Below are 21,624 nucleotides of genomic sequence, written 5' to 3' on the forward strand. Positions count from 1 at the left end.
GTCATCTCGACTGCTAGTGAATCGAAGCCGTTGGGATCCAGCACGGCGTTCCGTATTACCCTCCTGAACCCAACGATTCCACATTCTGCTAACAGTCATTGGATCTCGACCAAGGCAAGCAGCAATGACGCGACACAATAAACCTCAATCGCGATAGGCTACAATCCGACCTTTATCAAAGTCGGAAACGTGATGATACGCATTTCTCCTCCTCACACGAGGCATCACAACAACGTTTCATCAGGCAACGCCGGTCAACTGCTGTTTGTGTATGAGAATTCGGTTGGAAACTTTCCTCATGTCAGCACGTTGTAGGTGTCACCACCGGCCCCAACCTTGTGTGAATGCTCTGAAAAGCTTATCATTTGCATATCATAGCATCTTCTTCCTGTTGGTTAAATTTCGCGTCTGTAGCACGTCATCTTCGTGGTGTAGCAATTTTAATGGCCAGTAGTGTACTTCTGAATAGGAACAGTAATCAAGTAAGAATGACATTAGGGTTTTACTAAAAAGTGAGAATGATGAAGTGTTGTTTATATTAGGTGGAGAATTACTGGAAATTTTCATCGCACTGTTAGTAATGGAACTTTTATCAGCCTATTCCCTTTTTGACTGGGCATAGTACTTTTCTTTTACCTTATAACATGCTCATTCATATTGAAATTTTTATTTATGTATTCTACAGGCAGAGTAACATGACTAGCATATGGAACAGGCAGGAAATGTGCATTTTAGTAGGGATAACGGAGGAATTTTAGACCCGTCCATTTCTTGAAACAGAGTGGTTTTCGAGCCAGCTATAGCCGACAACTGTAGCTGGAGCGGGCTGCGACCACATATACCACGTCGAAGCACACGTACCGTATGCACAAGTCGCATAGTGGCTGAGCGTTCAGCGGAACGTTGAACTCGACACGCTCAACGTTCACGTTCGACAGCACCGTCTGGGTGACGTCGCGTTTAGCAAATTGCGTATCGTCATTTCACATTAGCATCTCACACCCTATGGAGGTGTGACCCCCCGTCTAGCACACAGCAAACGTGTTTATCTCCACTTTTAAAATGTGTTTGACTCTACGTACGCTTCAGTGTTTCAAAAGCACAGATAAACAACAGACGATAGCATTGGTGTCCCGTAAATGAAGGGAAGGGGAGTTTGTTTCCCTTTCTCCTCCCTGCCTCCTGCGAGGGCGTTCAACTTCTAGGGTCGAGGGCAGCCAATAGCCTGTCTTCAGGTCCATTACAAAGTACAAAAAATTGATTCCAAAACGCAACATTATAATAATACGAGTTATGAATACGAAGTTTTTTTAATATTCCAAATTTTCATTGGTTACCAAACATATTTCATTTGCAGTCAAAGACGATGAGAACATTACTCTCCGTTTTTTTACCCTCAAAAAAACTCAAATTTCCTTGTTGTGAGGGCTGTATAAAGTATGGTTCATATTCTTGTATCACACGCTGAGACGATGAATCTTCGTATCTGAACTGATATCATACTGATATATGAAGAGTTCACCACACCACAGTAGTTCCTTACGTACTGCCTGCCAGCGGGCTAATCTCTTTGTGTATCACTGGCGCCAGCTTTCAAAGGCTTAACACACCTGTCTTCAATACCAAATCCTCCTTTGGTTATCCAGCTCACATACTTGTACCCATGTAACTTATTAGGTACGTTCTTTTGCAGAGATTAAATGGAAGAGAAAATTATATGGCATATTAGAACAGCAGCTCTAAAAATCAGATCTTTCATAGTCATCGGGGTTGTTAAGTGTGGATCGAATTCAGGTGTAAAAGTATTTTCATGAAAATTTAGATAACTTCTGTTAGAAAACATCATTTGAGGTGGCGAAGGAGAGCTTTTCTGTGTAGTAAAGCTATCGCAGGACACTTGCCCTGGTGTGTTATCTGGCCGCCTGCCAGTGAGCCGATCTTCTAGCTGGCAGCCGACTGCCGATGTAAACACTCTGAGATTCCTAGGTCAGCACTGATAGGACTGTCTGTAACTCTCTCCCTTTTTTAAGACTGTGATAATCTTATTTTTAAACCACTAAGGGTCACGATGTCACCTCTCGTCAAATTTACATATAATCCATTCAATAGACTGTGCCACGCCCAGTCTCCATTTCCTTACAAGTGAGAGAGATTCCGAGGTGTGTAGGCTTTGATAATATTGAAATTGGCACAACCGCTGTGTGTGTTTTGGCATACAGGTTAATGGTGCACTGTTGAATGAAACAGGTGGTGCTCCAACACACTTAATTACTGCAACAAACCATGACACTGTTATCACTGAAACGCTTTGTCATCATTTGAGTTTCAGATTCATTTTTCTGTAGCTTTATAGGCCGGTTACTTCTTACAGAATAACTTGAGACATAAGTGAGGATGTAAACCACTGTCAATTACTGGTCTCACAACACGAATCTTTTTAAGTCATAGGTTTTTTCACTCCTTTGATGCGGCCCGCTGTGTATTTCTCCCCTGTGCCAACTTTTTGATTTCGTAGTAATACTTGCAGCCAATGTCGTCAATTATTTGCTGCATGTATTCCAATCTCTGTCGTCAGCTACGTTTTTTACCTTCTGCACCCCCCTCTACTACCGTATGAGTTATTCCCTGAAGTCTTAACAGATATCCTAACGCCTTGTCCCTTCTTCTTGTCAGTGTCTTCCACACAATCCTTTCTTCACCGATTCTGCGGAGATCCTCGTCATTCCTTTCCTTATCAGTCCATCCAATTTTCAACATACTTCTGTAGTACCACATCTCAATAGCTTCGATTCTCTTCTGTTCCGGTTTTTCCGCAGTCCGTGTTTCGCTACCATACAATGGTGTGCTCTAAACGTACATTCTCAGTAATTTGTGTCTAGTTATCAGCGTTCCTTAACGTCATCTACTTCACTAATCCTGACGTTAAGTTTCTCTCCTATGAACACATCTTGAACTTTCCTTCAGCCTTGCTTCTATTATCAACCGCAACTTCAGAATTGCCTCTATGGTGCCTTTACCATTCCTAAAGCCAAACTGATCGTTGTCTAATTAGTCATGAATTTTCTTCTGTATAGTATTCCTGTCAGCAGATTGGCTGCATGACCTGTTATGCTGCTTGTCCGATAACGCTCGCACGTATCGACTCTTGCAGTCTTGAGAACTGTGTAGATGATATTGTTCCGAAAGTCTGATGGTGTATCATCAGCCCCACACAAATGGTTCAAATGGCTCTAAGCACTATGGGACTTAACATCTGAGGTCATCAGTCCCCTAGAACTTAGAACTACTTAAACATAACTAACCTAAGGACATCACACACATTCATACCCGCACAGCGGCCGGCTAGCCCCACACATTCTTTACATCATCGTGAAAAGTCCCTTTATTGGCACATGTCCCAATGATTTTAGAAAGACGATATGGACGCCTTAAACGTGAGATTAACTTGATACTCACTGAAAAGCATTACATGCAAACATCGCGTCTATGTTTGTATACCTGGCCCAGCGACAGACTGCATACTTTTAGTAACTTCAAAAATTCCATTTTCGTAGTTTTTAGAGGTGGATTACTTACTTGATGAGATATATTCTTTCTTATGGAAGCCTGGATACGGTGAACCCTATGTCATTCCTTTCATTACAGCTGCGGACTTAGAGTGACATATCAGAGTCGTAGATGAAACTGAATCCTTCGTAGTGCCTTTAATTAATGAATAACGACAGTCTCTAGCGCCACAACAATTTAGAGAGTCCAGCACTTTATTCTTAATGGTTGTGCACGGAGCTGAACTGTCGTACTCCCGAACGTGACTCCAGTGCTTCCACACTCACGCAGTACGACGCTGTTTGAATTGGTGCTGAAGACTTGTGTGGAACCTATAATGAAATTATTATCACCATCATCTGAAAAGAAAGCGAAACAGGAGTTTTGCCTCCTGAAACTTAAGAACTTAGAATTTGTTTGGCCAATGGAATTTACAAGGACATGCTGAAAAGCAATGCCTCCAAAACTTTTTACGTGAGTACTCTTAATGTTTCTTAAATAAAACGAAGCTTATTAACATTCGACATCTTTATGCTTCATATCTACATATCTGCAGCCCTCTACCAATAGATGGCTCCGAACTGTAACGTGTAAGCCGGCCGAAGTGGCCGTGCGGTTAAAGGCGCTGCAGTCTGGAACCGCAAGACCGCTACGGTCGCAGGTTCGAATCCTGCCTCGGGCATGGATGTTTGTGATGTCCTTAGGTTAGTTAGGTTTAACTAGTTCTAAGTTCTAGGGGACTAATGACCTCAGCGGCTGAGTCCCATAGTGCTCAGAGCCATTTTTTTTGTAACGTGTAACCTGGCGGTGTGTGTCGTAACTATGTCGGTGCGTGAAAACAGCGCGCTGTAATCGAGTTTCTACTTTGACACACATTGGGCACCATCTCCTTCAGCATGACAACGCCAGACCACACACGGACCTGCGACATCTGCAACAATTCGACACTTGGTCTTCACTGCTATCGATCATCCTCCATTTCTTCCCAACTTAAACCCATCCGATTTTTATCTGTTTCCAAAACTTAAAGAACACCATCGACAATTTCACATTCATAGAGATGAAACGGTGCAAGAGGAGGTGAGTCTGTGGTTCCGCCAAAAGAGTCAAACATTCTACAGCGACCCTATCAACAAATTGGTCTTTCGTTTGGAGAAATGTGTTTTTCGCCCGAGTGACTCGTTTGAGAAATAAATATGTATAAGTGATGAATAAAAATTTACGGTGTTAATAACGCGTATTATATTTGAAAAGTTTTAAGAGTGATCAGATAAAACAATCAGAGACATTACTTTTCGGCACGCCTTCTTAATTCCATAGGGAGAAGGTAAATTACGATGATTATGAATGCATCGCAACACAGGCGGCCTTAGCACAGTATTAGACGTGCTCAGTAACATAATCACTCATCTTTGGAAAGAGCAATAGGTTATTCATTCCTAGTTCTTCACTACAGCTGAAAAACCAGTATCACGAAATGGAAGGTGAACAGCGCGAACAAAACGGATTATTACGTTCTGTATCACACTCACACACACTGAGCTGACGAAAGTCATGGGATACTTCCAAATATCATGTCGTGCCTACTTCTAACTGGCTTAGTGCAGCTGTTCTACGTGGCATAGACTCACCAAGTCTTTGGAAGCCCGGTGCAGATATAATGAGTTACGCTGCGTCTGTAGACGTCTGTAATTGCAAAAGTGTTGCCGCTGAAGAATTTCGTGCACAATGCGCACGATGTGTGCCCCATAAATTTTCGATGGAATTCATGTCGGACGATCTGGGTGGACAAACCATTCGCTCGAACTGAACGGAATGTTCCTCAAATCTGTCGCAAACAACTGGCCCGTGACGTGGTGCATGGTCATCTATAAAAATTCCATCATTTAATGGCTGCATATGGTCTCCAAGTAGCCGAACATAGCCATTTTCAGTCAGTGATCGGTTCAGTTGTACCAGAGGCCCCAATTCATTCCGTATAAACACAGCCCACACCATTATGAAGCCCCCATCAGCTTGCACCTTGTTGACAACTTCGGTCCATGACTTCGTGGGATCTGCGTTACATTCGAACCGTATCATCAGCTCTTACCAAATGAAATCAGAACTTGCCTCACCAGACCACTCTTTTCCAGTCGTCTAGGGTCCAACCGATATGGTCACAATACCAGTAGAGGCACTGCTGACTATGTCGCGCTGTTAACAAAGGCATTCGCGTCGGTTGTCTGATGCCACAGCCCCTTAACGGTGTGGTGTCACCGCCAGACACCACACTTGCTAGGTGGTAGCCTTTAAATCGGCCGCGGTCCGCTAGTATACGTCGGACCCGCGTGTCGCCACTGTCAGTGATTGCAGACCGAGCGCCACCACGCGGCAGGTCTAGAGAGACGTCCTGGCACTCGCCCCAGTTGTACAACCGACTTTGCTAGCGAAGCTACACTGACACATTACGCTCTCATTTGCCGAGACGATAGTTAGAATAGCCTTCAGCTACGTCATTTGCTACGACCTAGCAAGGCGCCATAGCATTTCATATTTATCGTGTGAAGCATGTACTAACAAGAGCGATGTTCTCAAATTATGGATTAAAGTTAAGTATTCCAAGAACTACGTTCTTTTCTTTATAGGATAATTACTTTACCTTGTTCCAGACCTCACGCCAATCTACGTGTAATTAAACGCGTGCATTTCGGCCTTCTCTAGCAACACGGTGTTGGCTCTTCTGCCAACACAGCAAACGGCAAATTTCGCAGCACTGCTCTTGCGGATTCATTCGCCATTCATCCCACATCGATTTCTGTGGCTATTAACGCATTGTTACTTGTATGTTAGCACTGACACATCTACTCAAACCCGTTTGCTCTCGGTAGTTAAGTGAAAGCCATTGGTCACTCCGTTGTCCTGCGTGAGACGTAATCCTTGAAATTTGATATTCTTGGCACAATTTTGACACTGTTCATCGCGGAATATTAGATTAGGTAACGATTTGCGAAATGGAATGTCCCACGCGTCTAGCTGCGTTCAGAGTCTGTTAATTCCCCTCGTGCGCCTAATAACAGGCCGGAAATCTTTTCAAATTAATCATCTGAGTACAAATGACAGCTCCGCCAATGCAGCGCCTTTTTATACCTTGTGTACGCGATACTACCGCCATCTGCAGATGTGTATATCGCTATCCCGTAACTTCTGGCACCTCATTGTCTACTGATTTTGCTTGTTATACTGAATGAAATAAGACAAATGATACGAGAACAAATGCGTCATCACTGCGACGAAGAGTGAGACAGGATCCAGCAATCTGCAGACATTTCTGGGGAACAAATGTCCCGTAATTCGCTACTCCTCTGATTCGGGACTAAATTCCAAATTGGTTACGTGAGATTCTACTGCTGCAAACGGAAAACTAATCAATTAAAAGCTCTGTTTTTGCTGAGATTATTAATCAATGGTCTTCCCAAAACACAGATGCTACCTCATATTATCTACATAAAACGAAGTAGAAGTAATATCTGCAGCTAGTGGCATAGCTCAAATAAATGATTACGCAAACTGAAGACACTTTATAAAACATTACTGACACTACAACTTACATACGGCAAAACATCACCCAGAAGTTTTGATAAGAGTAAATCGTTACAGTTCAAGTGAAATTTTAAACTTGCAACGTGTGTTAGTCGGGGTGAGCTCTGATTGTTCGGTTTATTATTCAGACATCCTTTTCCCTCTCCTTGGCTGACCTTTTCTGGTACAAGAAGCAGGATATCATCGATCCCTTTCACTATATGCAACTGAAGCAATTAATATAAACCCGCATTAACGTACGAATGTTTACATCCTGTTCCATCCATTAATGAATTATATGGAAAGATAGTGCTTACAATTTTTTATTCCACTTTCTTTGCAATGGCCAAGTCATTTCTCGATGTCAGTCCCACAACTGATATTTGCGAGGGATGCTGCTGCCCTTGGTCTCCTTCGTCGGCTTGATAGCAACTTTACAACGTTAACAGTATTCATGGGGATCATTGACACTATCCTCGTCATAAAAGCAACATATTCATTTAATAAAGGAACATATTCATTTTGATATTGAAACGTGTTTAAAGTTCCAACACATGAATACTGTCGGGCCTTTCGACACGCGAGATACCATGTGTGTAATGATCGCCACCCGACTCCTGGCACGAAGGGAAGGCAGTGAGAGTCAGACGGGTAAGGCCTCCAAGGACAACATGTTGTTAGCCGGGAGCGGCGCCACGTGTAGAAAGCGCTAAGGCGTCGGGCAGTTAGGGTAATCGGCTGATAACAGCCCGGGCAGACGTAACCCCTCGTGGGACAGAGAGCAGTCTGAGACTCTGCCGCTACCTGTGTGGACGTGCTGGAACTGGAGCCTCCAGGATGCTGGAAGTGACGGCGCTCTTACTGGCGGCCGTGGCGGTGGCCGTCACAGCCGCGATCGTGTCCAGGAAGTGGCGCTTCTGGAGGGATATAGACAAGCTCCCTGGCGAGGTGGCCATACCGTTGCTAGGCAACACCTACAGCTTGCTCTTCATGGCTCGCGAAGGTAAGAGAAGTAGCGCGTGGCTGAAGCGCCTGTGCGAACGTACACGGGACAGTTGAATGAAAACGAGCTGGATGGAAAAGAAGTAAGTAAACTATTGTTTCAAAAGTAATCGCCATAACTGTTAGTAGATTTATGCCACTGTGATGAAGATGGCTAATGCCCTCGTGGAAAAACGTTTGCGGTTGACTACGCAAGTATGATCGTATCCTGGCGTGCACCACCTCGTCAGAAGCAAATGCACGGCCACGAATGTTTTTCTTTAGGGCTCCAAATAATGGAAATCGCATGCTGCCACGGTTGTTCTGAGTGCACTGCAGACGTTTTGCTGGAACCACTTACACGTCTTCTATACACTATCCATCTCTCGCCATGCGCTGGGTAATTTTGGAGCCTTGAAGAAAGGCATTCGTATCCGTCGATTTTCTTCGAACGAAGGTTTCCGCGTATGGGTACAATCATGGTTCCGCAAGCAACGGCAAAAATTTTTCCATGAAGCCACTAAGCATATTGTCTCACAGAGGGATGAATGTATCTACAGTTATGACAAGAACTTTTAAAATAATAAGCAGTTTACTTCACTTTTTCCATCTCTCACGTTAACACTGGACTGCCCCCTACACTAACTTATTTATTTGAAATTGCTGAATAATATTACACTATTACTCAGGCAACAGATAAGAAATATTACTGGTGCTTAAGCTATACAGGGTGTTACGAAAAGGTACGGCCAAACTTTCAGGAAACATTCCTCACACACAAATAAAGAAAAGATGTTGTGTGGACATGTGTCCGGAAACGCTTAATTTCCTTGTTAAAGCTCATTTTAGTTTCTTCAGTATGTACTGTACTTCCTCGATTCACCGCCAGCTGGCCCAATTGAAGGAAGGTAATGTTGACTTCAGTGCTTGTGTTGAGATGCGACTCATTGCTCTACAGTACTAGCATCGAGCACATCAGTACGTATCATCAACAGGTTAGTGTTCATCACGAACGTGGTTTTGCAGTCAGTGCAATGTTTACAAATGCGGAGTTGGCAGATGCCCATTTGATGTATGGATTAGCACGGGGCAATAGCCGTGGCGCGGTACGTTTGTATCGAGACAGATTTCCAGAACGAAGGTGTCCCGACAGGAAGACGTTCGAAGCAATTGATCGGCGTCTTAGGGAGCACGGAACATTCCAGCCTATGACTCGCGACTGGGGAAGACCTAGAACGACGAGGACACCTGCAATGGACGAGGCAATTCTTCGTGCAGTTGACGATAACCCTAATGTCAGAGTCAGAGAAGTTGCTGCTGTACAAGGTAACGTTGACCACGTCTCTGTATGAAGAGTGCTACGGGAGAACCAGTTGTTTCCGTACCATGTACAGCGTGTGCAGGCACTTTCAGCAGCTGATTGGCCTCCACGGGTACACTTCTGCGAATGGTTCATCAAACAGTGTGTCAATCCTCATTTCAGTGCAAATGTTCTCTTTACGGATGAGGCTTCATTGCAACGTGATCAAATTGTATATTTTCACAATCAACATGTGTGGGCTGACGAAAATCTGCACGCAATTGTGCAATCACGTCATCAACTCAGATTTTCTGTGAACGTTTGGGCAGGCATTGTTGGTGATGTCTTGATTGGGCCCCATGTTCTTCCACCTACGCTCAATGGAGCACGTTATCATGATTTCATACGGGATACTCTACCTGTGCTGCTACAACATGCGCCTTTACAAGTACGACACAACATGTTGTTCATGCACGATGGAACTCCTGCACATTTGAGTCGAAATGTTCGTACGCCTGTCAACAACAGATTCGGTGACCGATGGATTGGTAGAGGCGGCCCAATTCCGTGGCCTCCACGCTCTCCTGACCTCAACGCTCCTTTCATTTATGGGGGCATTTGAAAGCTCTTGTCTACGCAACCCCGGTACCAAATGTAGAGACTCTTCGTGCTCACATTGTGGACGACTGTGATACAATACGCCATTCTCCAGGGCTGCATCAGCGCATCAGGGATTCCATGCGACGGAGGGTGGATGCATGTATCCTCGCTAACGGAGGACATTTTGAACATTTCCTGTAACAAAGTGTTTGAAGTGACGCTGGTACGTTCTGTTGCTGTGTGTTTCCATTCCATGATTAATGTGATTTGAAGAGAAGTAATAAAATGAGCTCTAACATGGAAAGTAAGCGTTTCCGGACACATGTCCACATAACATATTTTCTTTCTTTGTGTGTGAGGAATGTTTCCTGAAAGTTTGGCCGTACCTTTTCGTGACACCCTGTAGTACTCTTTTGGCGTCTTTTCCACTACGTATGGAGTGCCCAGGTCGAAGTCTCGATCTCAATCCCTAAAAAAAAAAGCCATTCCTCACTGGGAAACTGGGGGTGTAGCTTCAACCGATTAATTGGAAAACATGTTCCGCCATGGGCAGTGGTCCATTTCCACGCGGTTTCTGACAGTTGTCTTAAAGGTTGAATTATGATGAAAGACAGGGAGAGGAAGAGACCTGAATCGCGCATACTTCCTTTTTCCCTCAAATAGTACTAAGAGAACAGCCAAACTTAATGCTTCCATCCAAGGGACAAAATCATCGCCAGCAGCGGCATGCGCCCACACTCCACACGACACTGCAGAAGAGTTTGCAATTTAATCCAGAGTGCTAGTGGGAAGTACGTTGGTCAGGCACTTAATGCCTCCACCTCTCCTCCTCTTTCTGGCAAATACCGGTGGGTGAGAATTTGGTTCCTCAACAGAAATCGAACCAACTACCTCAACGTCGAATGCCATCACACAGGCATGTGCGTTGCCGATGCCGGGTACGGGGGCGAGTTCGAAATGTCGGCCTGTTCGAGAGCTTCCGTGTCTTTAGCTAAACAAAGGACTTAACCTAATCTTCACTGCAAGGTACACTGTTATGATGCCTTTCTGCGCCTAGCCGCGCGGTCTATGGCGTCTTGTCACGGTTCACGCGCCTCCGCCCGTCGGACTTTCGAGCCATCCCTCGGGCATAGGTGTGTGTGTGTTGTCCTTAGCGTAATTTAGTTGAATTTAGATTAACTGGTGCGTAAGCTTATGGACCGATGACCCCAGAAGTTTGGTCCCATAGTCCTTACCACAAATTTCTGTGCCTACGAGACAGAAGAGTGTAAGATGGAAGATGTGCTGTAATCCTTTATTTGTTGACACGGATTAGAACTGCTGCTCCAAATCGCCTACTATTCGCAGATGAATAACTGAACTGTCGTGTAATGAGTTATAGACCTGAAAAAAATTTTCTTTTTGGGAGATAACGTTTGAAATGACGTTATCAGAGACAGCGGTTTCCACTGACAGCACGTGCGGCGAAATGAGCTGTGTCATGTTTGTCCGGCAGGTCCGTGCAGTTTGCTGAATAATAAAGTAAAGTAAATGCAACTTTTATGTTGTTTCAGATACAAAAGTAGGACATACAAGACGTTAAGTAGATGCTAACGACGACTATGAACATCACACAATATCATTCACAAAAACTGAACGTGTTAATGAGAAATAAATCTCAATTAAACAGAACATATATTAGTGCATTGGAATTTTAACGGAATTCGCTAAGTGATTAATGTTTATCGCAAACATTTATCAGACTTTTTTAGGTGATTATTCCAAACGAATATCTGGAAATAGAATTTTCGTTTTATTGACTCACGTTCAGTTTTAAATCATTGTATAACTTGTAATATCTTTTCAGTAAAGTAACTCATAAAACAGATTTTTTTTTGAGTCCTCACTCTTTTGACTGGTGTGTAGCAATCCCCCACCAATTTCTCTCCTGCGTCAACCTCTTCATCTCAGAGTAGCCTTCGCAATCTACATCCTTAATTATTTGCTGGATGTATCCCAATCTCTGTCTTCCTCCACAGTTTTTACCCTCTAAAGCACGCTGTACTACAATGGAAGTTATTCCCTGATGCCTTAACAAATGTTCTATCATCCTGTCTCTTCTTGTCATTTCGTTCTTAATGTTCCTTGCAACTCCGGTTATGTGGAGAAACTCTTCTACATCTACATCTACATTAATACTCTGCAAATTACATTTAAGTGCCTCGCAGAGGGTTCATCGAACCACCTTCACAATTCTCTATTATTGCAATCTCGTATAGCGCACGGAAAAAATGAACACCTATATCTTTCCGCACGAGCTCTGATTTCCCTTGGTGATCATTCCTCCCTATGTAAGTCGGTGTCAACAAAATATTGTCGCATTCGGAGGAGAAAGTTGGTGATTGGAATTTCGTGATAAGTTTCCGTCGCAACGAAAAACGCCTTTCTTTTAATGACGTCCATCCCAAATCCCGTATCATTTCTGTGACACCCTCTCCCATATTTCGCGATAATACAAAACGTGCTGTCTTTCTTTGAACTTCTTCGATATACTCCGTCATTCCTATCTGGTAAGGATCCCAGACCGCGCAGCAGTATTCCAAAAGATGATGGACAAGCGTAATGTAGCCAGTCTCCTTAGTAGGTCTGTTACATTTTCTAAGTGTCCTGCCAATAAAACGCAGTCTTTGGTTAGCCTTCCCCACAACATTTTCTATGTGTTCCTTCCAATTTATGTTATTCGTAATTGTAATACCTAGGTATTTAGTTAGATTTACGGCTTTTAGATTAGACTGATTTATCGTGTAACCGAAGTTTAACGAGTTCATTTTAGCACTTTCGTGGATGACCTCACACTTTTCGTTATTTAGGGTCAACTGCCACTTTTCGCACCATTCCGATGTTTCTTCTAAATCGTTTTGCAGTTTGTTTTGATCTTCTGATGACTTTATTAGTCGATAAACGACAGTGTCATCTGCAAACAACCGAAGACGGCTGCTCAGATTGTCTCCCAAAACGTATATATAGATAAGGAACAGCAAAGGGCCTATAACACTACCTTGGGAACGCCAGATATCCTCCTATTTTACTCGATGACGTTCCGTCAATGACTGCTAACTGTGACTTCTCTGACAGGAAATCACAAAAAAATGGTTCAAATGGCTCTGATCACTATGGGACTTAACTTCTGAGGTCATCAGTCCCCTAGAACTTAGAACTACTTAAACCTAACTAACCTAAGGACATCACACACATCCACGCCCGAGGCAGGATTCGAGCCTGCGACCGTAGCGGACGCGCGGTTCCAGACTGTAGCGCCTAGAACCACTCGGCCACCCTGGCCAGCGGAAATCACAGATCCAGTCACATAACTGAGACGATATTCCATAAGCACGCAATTTCACTACGATCCGCTTGTGTGGTACAGTGTCAAAAGCATTCTGGAAATCCAGAAATACGGAATCGATCTGAAATCCCTTGCCAATAGCACTCAGCACTTCATGTGAATAAAGAGCTAGTTGTGTTTCACAAGAACGATGTTTTCTAAACCCATGTTGACTGTGTGTCAATAGACCGTTTTCTTCGAGGTAATTCATTATGTTCGAACACCAAATATGTTCTAAAATCCTGCTGCATATCGACGTTAACGATATGGGTCTGTAATTTAGTGGATTACTCCTACTACCTTTCCAGTCATTGGGTACGGATCATTCGTCGAGCGAACGGTTGTACATGATTGTTAAGTATGGAGCTAATGCATCAGCATACTCCGAAAGGAACCTAATTGGTATACAGTCTGGACCAGAATACTTGCTTTTATTAAGTGATTTAAATTGCATCACTACTTCGAGGATATTTACTTCTACGTTACTCATGTCGGCAGCTGTTGTCGATTCGAATTCTGGAATATTTACTCCGTCTTCTTTTGTGAAAGCATTTCGAAAGGCTGTGTGTGGTAACTCTGCTTTGGCAGCACTGTCTTCAATAGTATCTCCATTGTTATCGTGCAGAGAAGGTATTGATTGTTTCTTGCCGCTAGCATACACATACGAACAGAATCTCTTTGGATTTTCTACCAGGTTTCGAGACAAAGTTTCGTTATGGAAACTGTTATAGGCATCTCGCATTCAAGTCCGCGCTACATTTCGAGCTTCTGTAAAAGCTCGCCAATATTGGGAATTTTGCGTCTGTTTAGATTTGGCATGTTTGGTTCGTTGTTTCTGTTCTAACCCGTTTTGTGTTCCAAGGAGTATTAGCTCCGTCGTCTGATAATTTATTTGGTATATATCTCTCAATTGCTGCTGATACTATTTCTTTGAATTTAAGCCACAACTGGTCTATACTTATATTAATAATTTGGACTGAGTGTAGATTTCTCTCAGGAAGGCGTCAAGTAAATTTTTATCTGCTTTTTTTTGAATAGGTATAGTTTTCGCTTATTTTTCGAGGATTTGGGGATTACAATATTCAATCTTGCTGCGACAGCCCTGTGTTCACTAACCCCTGAATCGGTTTTGATGTTCGTTATTAAATCAGGATTATTTGTTGCTAAGAGGTGAAGAGTGTTTTCACTACCGTTTACTATTCGCGTGGGTTCATGAACTAACTGCTCGAAATAATTTTCAGAGAATGCGTTTAGCACAATTTCGGATGATATTTTATGCATACCTCAGCAATTAAACATGTATTTTCGACGACATGTTGAGGCTAAATTAAAGGCACCACCAACTATGAACGAATGGGTCGGGTACGTGTTTGAAATCAAACTTTAGTTTTCTTTGAACCTTTCAGCAACTGTATCATCTGAATTGGGAGGTCGGTAAAAGTATATAATTATTATTTTATTCCGGTTGCCAACAATGACCTCTGCCCATACTAACTTACAGGAAGTATCTACTTCAATTTCACGACAAATTAAACTACTTACCTTATTAGTCCTCCTAATTTATAACATTATTATGTTGCAAGACATCTCAAACGCTTCAGTTCTCTTCTGTTCTGGCTTTCCCGCGGTCCACAGTTCACTACCATACTATGCTATGCTCCAAACATACATTCCCAGAGATTTCATCCTCAAATGAAGACCTTTATTTGACACTAGTAGACTACTGTTACCCAGGAATGCCCTTTTTGCCAGCGCCTATCTGCTTGTTATGCCCTCGTTGCTCTGTCTGTCACTGATATTTTGCTTCCAAGATATCAATGTTCCTTAACTTCTCATACTTCGTGACCACCAACTTTAAGGTAAAGCTTATGGATATTCTAATTTCTACTACTTCTCATTATTTTCGCCTTTCGTCCGTTTACTCTAAGTCCATATTCTGTGCTCATTAGATTGTTCATTCCATTCAACAAATCCTGTAATTCTTTTTCACTTTCACTGTGGATAGGATTGTCTTCAGCGAATCTTGTCGCTGATATCATTCCACCTGAATTTTAATCCCACTCTTGAGCCTTTCCTTTATTCCCTTCATTGCCTCTTCCAGCAACTAAAGTCTTCTTAATACGACCGTTCTTGGTCTTCGAGTGTCATTGTTCCATCTTGGTTCTTGTGCATATTGTATATTACCGTCATTTCCTACATCTCATTCCTACTTTTCTCACAATTTCGAAAACCGTCTACTATTTTACATTGTCGAACGCTTTTTCTGTATAGACAATTACACTACTGGCCACTAAAATTCCTACACCAAGAAGAATCGCAGATGATAAACGGGTATTCATTGGACAAATATATTATACTAGAACTGACACGTGATTATATTTTCACACAATTTCAGTGCATAAATCCTGAGAAATCAGTACCCACAACAACCACCTCTGGCCTTAATAACGACCTTGATACGCCTGGGCATTGAGTCAAACAGAGCTTGGATGGCGTGTACATGTACAGCTGCCCATGCAGCTTCAACACGATACCACAGTTCACAAAGAGTAGTGACTGGCGTATTGTGCCGAGACAGTTGCTCGGCCACCATTGACCAGACGATTTCAGTTGGTGAGAGATCTGGAGAATGTGCTGGCCAGGGCAGCAGTCGAACATTTTCTGTATCCAGAAAGGCCTGTACAGGACCTGCAACATGTGGTCGTGGATTATCCTGCTGAAATGTAGGGTTTCGCAGGGATCGAATGAGGGGTAGAGCCACGGGTCGTAACACTTCTGAAATATAACGTCCACTGTTCAAAGTGCCGTCAATGCGAACAAGAGGTGACCGAGACGCGTAACCAATGGCACCCCATACCATCACGCCCGGTGATACGCCAGTATGGCGATGACGAATACACGCTTCCAGTGTGCGTTCACCGCGATGCGCCAAACACGGATGCGACCAAGACCTGAATTCATCCGAAAAAAATGATATTTTGCCATTCGTGCACCCAGGTTTGTCCTTGAGTACACCATCGCAGGCGCTCCTGTCTGTGATGTAGCGTCAAGGGTAACCGCAGCCACGGTCTCCGAGCTGATAAACCATGCTGCTGCAAACGTCGTCGAACTGTTCGTGCAGATGGTTGTTGTTTGCAATCGTCCCCATCTATTGACTCAGGGATCGAGACGTGGCTGCACGATTCGTTATAGCCATGCAGATAAGATGCCTGTCTCCTCGACTGCTAGTGATACCAGGCCGTTGGGATACAGCACGGCGTTCCGCATTACCCTCCTGAACCCACTGATTCCATATTCTGCTGAAATTGATTGGATCTCGATCAACGCGAGCAGCAGTGTCGCGATACGATAAACCGCAATCGCGATAGGCTACAATCCGACCTTTATCAAAGTCGGAAACGTGATGGTATGCATTTGTCCTCCTTACACGATGCATCACAACAACGTTTCACCAGGCAACGTCGGTCAACTGCTTGCTTTTTGTGTATGAGAAATCGGTTGGAAACTTTCCTCATGTCAGCACGTTGTAAGTGTCGCCACCGGCGCCAACCTTGTGTGAATGCTCTGAAAAGCTAATCATTTGCATATCACAGCATCTTCTTCCTGTCGCCTAAATCTAGCGTCTGTAGCACCTCATCTTAGTGGTGTAGCAATTTTAATGGCCAGTAGTGTACTGTGATCGTGTCTTGAGTTTTCTTCAGTCACGCTCCCATTATCAAGCGCAACGTCAGGACTGACTCTTTGGTGCCTTTACTTTGCTCAAAGCCAATCTGATCATCATGTAGCAGTTCTTCAATTTTAGTTTCCATTCTTCTGTATACAGTTCTTGTCATAAATTGAGTGCATGACAGGTTCAGCTGATTTCGCGATAATACTCGCACTTGTCTGCCCTCATTATCTTCGAAACTGTGTGGATGGTATTTGCCTATTTCTGTTGCTATGTCTCCAATCTCATAGATTATACACACCAACCTGAAAAGTCAATTGGTTGCCACTTCCGCCAATGATTTTAGAAATTCCAGTGGAATGTTATTTATCGCTTCTGCCTTACTGATTTCAAGTCTTCCAGAGCTCCTTTAAATATGGATTCTAATACTGGATCCCCTATCTGTTACATGCCGACTCTTGTTTCTTCTTCTATAACATCAGACATGTTTTCCTCCTCATAAATTCCTTCATTGTACTCTTTCCACCCGTCTGCTCTCTCTCTCTGCGTTTAGCGGGGGAATTCCAAACGCACTCTTAATGACGTCAGCCTTGCTTTTGATTTTACAGAAATTTGATTTAACTTTTCTATATGCTGAGTCAGTCGTTCCAGCGACCATTCCTTTTTCGACTTCTTCACATTTTTCTGCAGCCATTCCGCCTCAGCTTCCCCGTAATTCCTATTTATTTCGTTTCTAGAGGATTTATATTATTTTATTCCTGTCTATCCCTGAACATGTATGTACTTCTCTTTATCATCCATCAATTGAAGTGTTTTTTCTGTCACCCGGGTTTCTTCGCAGTTACCTTCCTCGTATTTATGTTTGTCTGTCCAACATCTGTGATTACTCTTTTTAGAGATGTCCACTCCCCTTCAGCTGAACTGCTGGCTGCGGTGTTCTTTGTAGTAGTAGCCATTTTTTTTAGGGAATTTCAAACACGGCATCTTATCATTTCTCAGTGCTTTGTTATCCCACTTCCTTCCAAAATGATTCTCCGGTCGATTCTCTTACATTTCATGTTACTCCTCATCATTATTAATAGCTATGTTGTACTGTAGACATTTTTTCATCCCAGTTTTCAGAGCGTGCGTAGGCCATCGTAATAGAAATTACAAGAAAAATTTGGTTGAAGGAGTAGCGTGGTTCAAAATGGCTCAGAGCACTATGGGACTTAACTTCTGAGGTCATCAGTCCCCTAGAATTTAGAACTACTTAAACGTAACTAACCTAAGGACATCACACACATCCATGCCCGAGGCAGGATTAGAAACTGCGACCGTAGCGGTCACGCGGTTCCAGACTGATGCGCCTAGAACCGCACGGCCACACTGGCCGGCCAGGAGTAGCATGTGTGAACGCTCATTAACCTTAGTGGAAGTATCGTCACTCTTGTGACGTACTCTCTCGCAGAAGTACGTGCTTCTCAGTTTTAACATAGCCATTAAGCTTGCGTGTAAAAATTTCTACTAAGGTCCTGCCTTTGGCTTATGTTAAAATAATAAAAAACGCGTGTTAGCATTCATGTGAAGATGGTTCAAACCTTTTCCTTGTTGTAGGATTTGCCGTTTTAATTCGAAGTAAAAGCTTCTCCTTGCTTGTTAAACTGAAGTTTCAAAGGCTCTATAGTTATGGTACTATGATCACAAGAGTCCAGTGTGCAAACTACCGTTTCGGTGATGTCTTTGTTGTTCTGGTAAATGCTGTGAAGTGACCAGGAATTTCTGAAAAAGTAATTTGATCCATAAACGTCTCTGATAATTCAGAATTTAAAGTCTAAAACGCCGAACGAGAAAAAAACTACGGCAATTGTAATATGGTTGTATGTTTTAATACATGGGAAATTCGCAAAACTGACAAACTCAAAACACAGATAACGGACGTGACATTTGTAAGGAATGTCAAAGGATACGGTATCTTAACTCATATGGCAAATTATGACATTACAGAATTAACATAAAATCAGTTCTAACCAAGATTTCAAGAAAATGGTATAGCTTTCACAATAACAAGTACGAAGTGTGATAGATGTAAAACTACCCAACCCAATAAAATATGGTCACAATGATAAATGACCAGTTGTAGTGTGGTTCTTGAAACAGGTGCAGGGTGAAAATCTAATTCTCGACAGAACAGTTTCCCTGCACGTATGTTTGTATTATATTTAATAACCAATGGGTTTCTGTACAATGGCTTCGCAGAAGCTAACAAACACTTCAGTTAGTCATTTTAGTGTGCTGCTGATGCCTTATATATTAGCAGCGGGTGACCTTTCGTTGCAAATATTATGCAGCCTTCTATTGACCTTAAAAAAGTAGGTTTAATCAGTTAGCTGAACGTCTGCCTTGCGCAACGAGAGATCTTCTGTAGCAATACATCAAAATCACTGAAACTGTTACCTTGTTGCACAATGTCACATTTAGTTGTTATCGCGTTATCTTTGGGTTGGAAGATAATGTTACCTGCATCCTGTTACTCTTAACTGATTACGGGGTTATCCTTGACAGCTTTAGCCGAATTACGTAGCAAGCATTCATTTGATTCAAAATTCATATGTGAAGTGACAACTGTAACTGATACTCAGAGTACGAAGGAGACTCTTTTTTTGTTTTGCAACACATGGCTTACAAACACAACGTGAGCTTTGTAACGATATACATGCTCTATTCCTGTGTTGAGTAATACAGGTTTTGTGCTACCTCTGAACATGTTTTCTTCCCCTTCTCCTTCATGTACCATTTACCTGTCTTATGACTATTTCACGATTTGCCTGTTGAAGAGTTATCTGGTACAGCAGACGCCCCTACTTCTTTTAACCAGTCCCGTGCATCAGATTCATAGTCTCTCTCTTTTATTTCTTGACACTTCATGAGAACAGTGAACTTCCTTTACTAAAAATACTTCACTACTTAGTACCTGTATTCGATTTTCCTGGACTGATCAAGTGCAATATTTTTCTTTTACAATGGCTGCTGAGCTCGACTTCCTTTATCGTTTTTTACAACTTTTCGCACATTGTTTTTACAGTTCTCTTGTTTAAACGTTGAAGGGAAATGCTTTCAATGTAATGATGACTACTGGCTGTAAAATACTTTTTTCAAAGTCACGACCGGTTTCGCGCCAATTGAAGATGCATCCTCAGGCAATCTGTACAAAAATTAATAGAGAACCTTTTTTTTACAAATCATTTTTAACACTGGATACTGAAAAATACTGTCGTGTAGCAATACATAAAATGTTGTCACAGAGGTTCTCTGTAAATACTTTTCAAGTATTGCTCTATGACACTATTCTTCAGTATCCCTCTATTCTCCAGATCACAGTTGAAATTTCTTTGATTTTTTTTCGATATTAATTTTGGTGCAGATCACCTGAGGATGCTTCTGCAGTTGACGCGAAACGGGTCGTGACTTTGAACAAAAGTATTTTACAGCCAGTGTGGCTAATTTCATTCAAATTGTGGAAATTTGGCTGCGATTTCCCGCAATTTAAAATAATTTACGTATTGGTTTCCCGTGATTTCCCCTTTTACAATGGTTTCCATAGCTTGAGCACCTTAATGCCGTTGATCGTTGTTATTTATCCGGTCTAAGCATCCTCCCAATTCCCCAAATATAAGTAAGTGAATGAAACGTGCATCCAGCATGTCCTCCTTTTGACAAGTCCGTTTGCAGAATGAGTTAGACTAAAAGTACATGGCCGTCATATGCCTACATCATATTTAAGTTAGAAATTAAACTACAACACAAGCTTATGCTGCTCATGAGGTTTATCTTCCATTTCTTTTGTGAAAAAGCAAAATTATTTCGGTGATTCAGTGAGACTGTTTAAAGTTTGAACATCAGCGTGTCTCCCTAAGTAGCAGGTATATCATAATTTGGGCATTGCATATGCGTCGATATTAAAGGTGAAATAGATAATGCTGTAACTGCACAAAGACTAACGAGACGTCGTTCTATTACAGATGCAGTCGCTCACGTGGACAAAATAACCAGGAAATACTGGCCTATACATCGATCTTGGCTTGGTCCCATTCCTGAAGTCCACATTAGCAAACCAGAGCATCTCGAGGTATGTAGCGATGCGAATTCCAGAGACGTGCACAAAGCAGACTGTGGTCGTAACAAAGAGCCCCATTCCTCAGGTACAGAGCTCTTTTGGTCACTATCTTCCATAGAAAAACAAAATAATGATAACCGATATATATCACTGTGTCGTCTTCAGTCCGCTTGAACATGCTTACTGTTTTTCATCCGTTTGCCTGCCTCTACAATTTGTATCTCCTACACATCCCACCGTTGCCAGATCGCCGATTCCTTAATGTTTTAGGACGTGTTCTGTGAATCGATCCCTTTTGTTTCGTAAGTTGTGCCATAACTTTCTTTTTACACAATTTGGTTCCGTACCTCATCATTAGCGGCTCTGTTCACCTGTCTAAGCTTCAGCATTCTTCTCCGGCACCACATTTCTAAAGCTTCTATTCGCTTGTTGCCTGAACGGTTTATCATACACGTTTAACTTCCGTACAAGGCTGCACTCCAAATACCTTCGGAAATGACTTCTTAACA

The 21,624-nt window shown here is 42.6% G+C and overlaps 1 protein-coding gene across 2 annotated transcripts in view; it reads left to right on the forward strand.

The window, feature by feature from the left end:
* LOC124621923 (cytochrome P450 4C1-like) overlaps nucleotides 1-21,624 on the forward strand; it is a 124,965-nt gene that overhangs the window by 65,158 nt on the left and 38,183 nt on the right. The window contains exons 1-2 of one of the 2 annotated variants that reach the window (XM_047147430.1): nucleotides 7,930-8,110; nucleotides 21,021-21,127. In XM_047147430.1, the coding sequence (XP_047003386.1) occupies nucleotides 7,945-8,110; nucleotides 21,021-21,127 (273 nt within the window). In that variant the 5' untranslated portion in view covers nucleotides 7,930-7,944. Of the gene's footprint in view, nucleotides 1-7,929; nucleotides 8,111-21,020; nucleotides 21,128-21,624 lie in introns of those variants that run through there. The other variant, XM_047147429.1, reaches the window with a different exon arrangement.

The sequence above is a fragment of the Schistocerca americana genome, chromosome 7 (assembly GCF_021461395.2).
Source record: "Schistocerca americana isolate TAMUIC-IGC-003095 chromosome 7, iqSchAmer2.1, whole genome shotgun sequence".
Classification (NCBI taxonomy): Eukaryota; Metazoa; Arthropoda; class Insecta; order Orthoptera; family Acrididae; genus Schistocerca; species Schistocerca americana.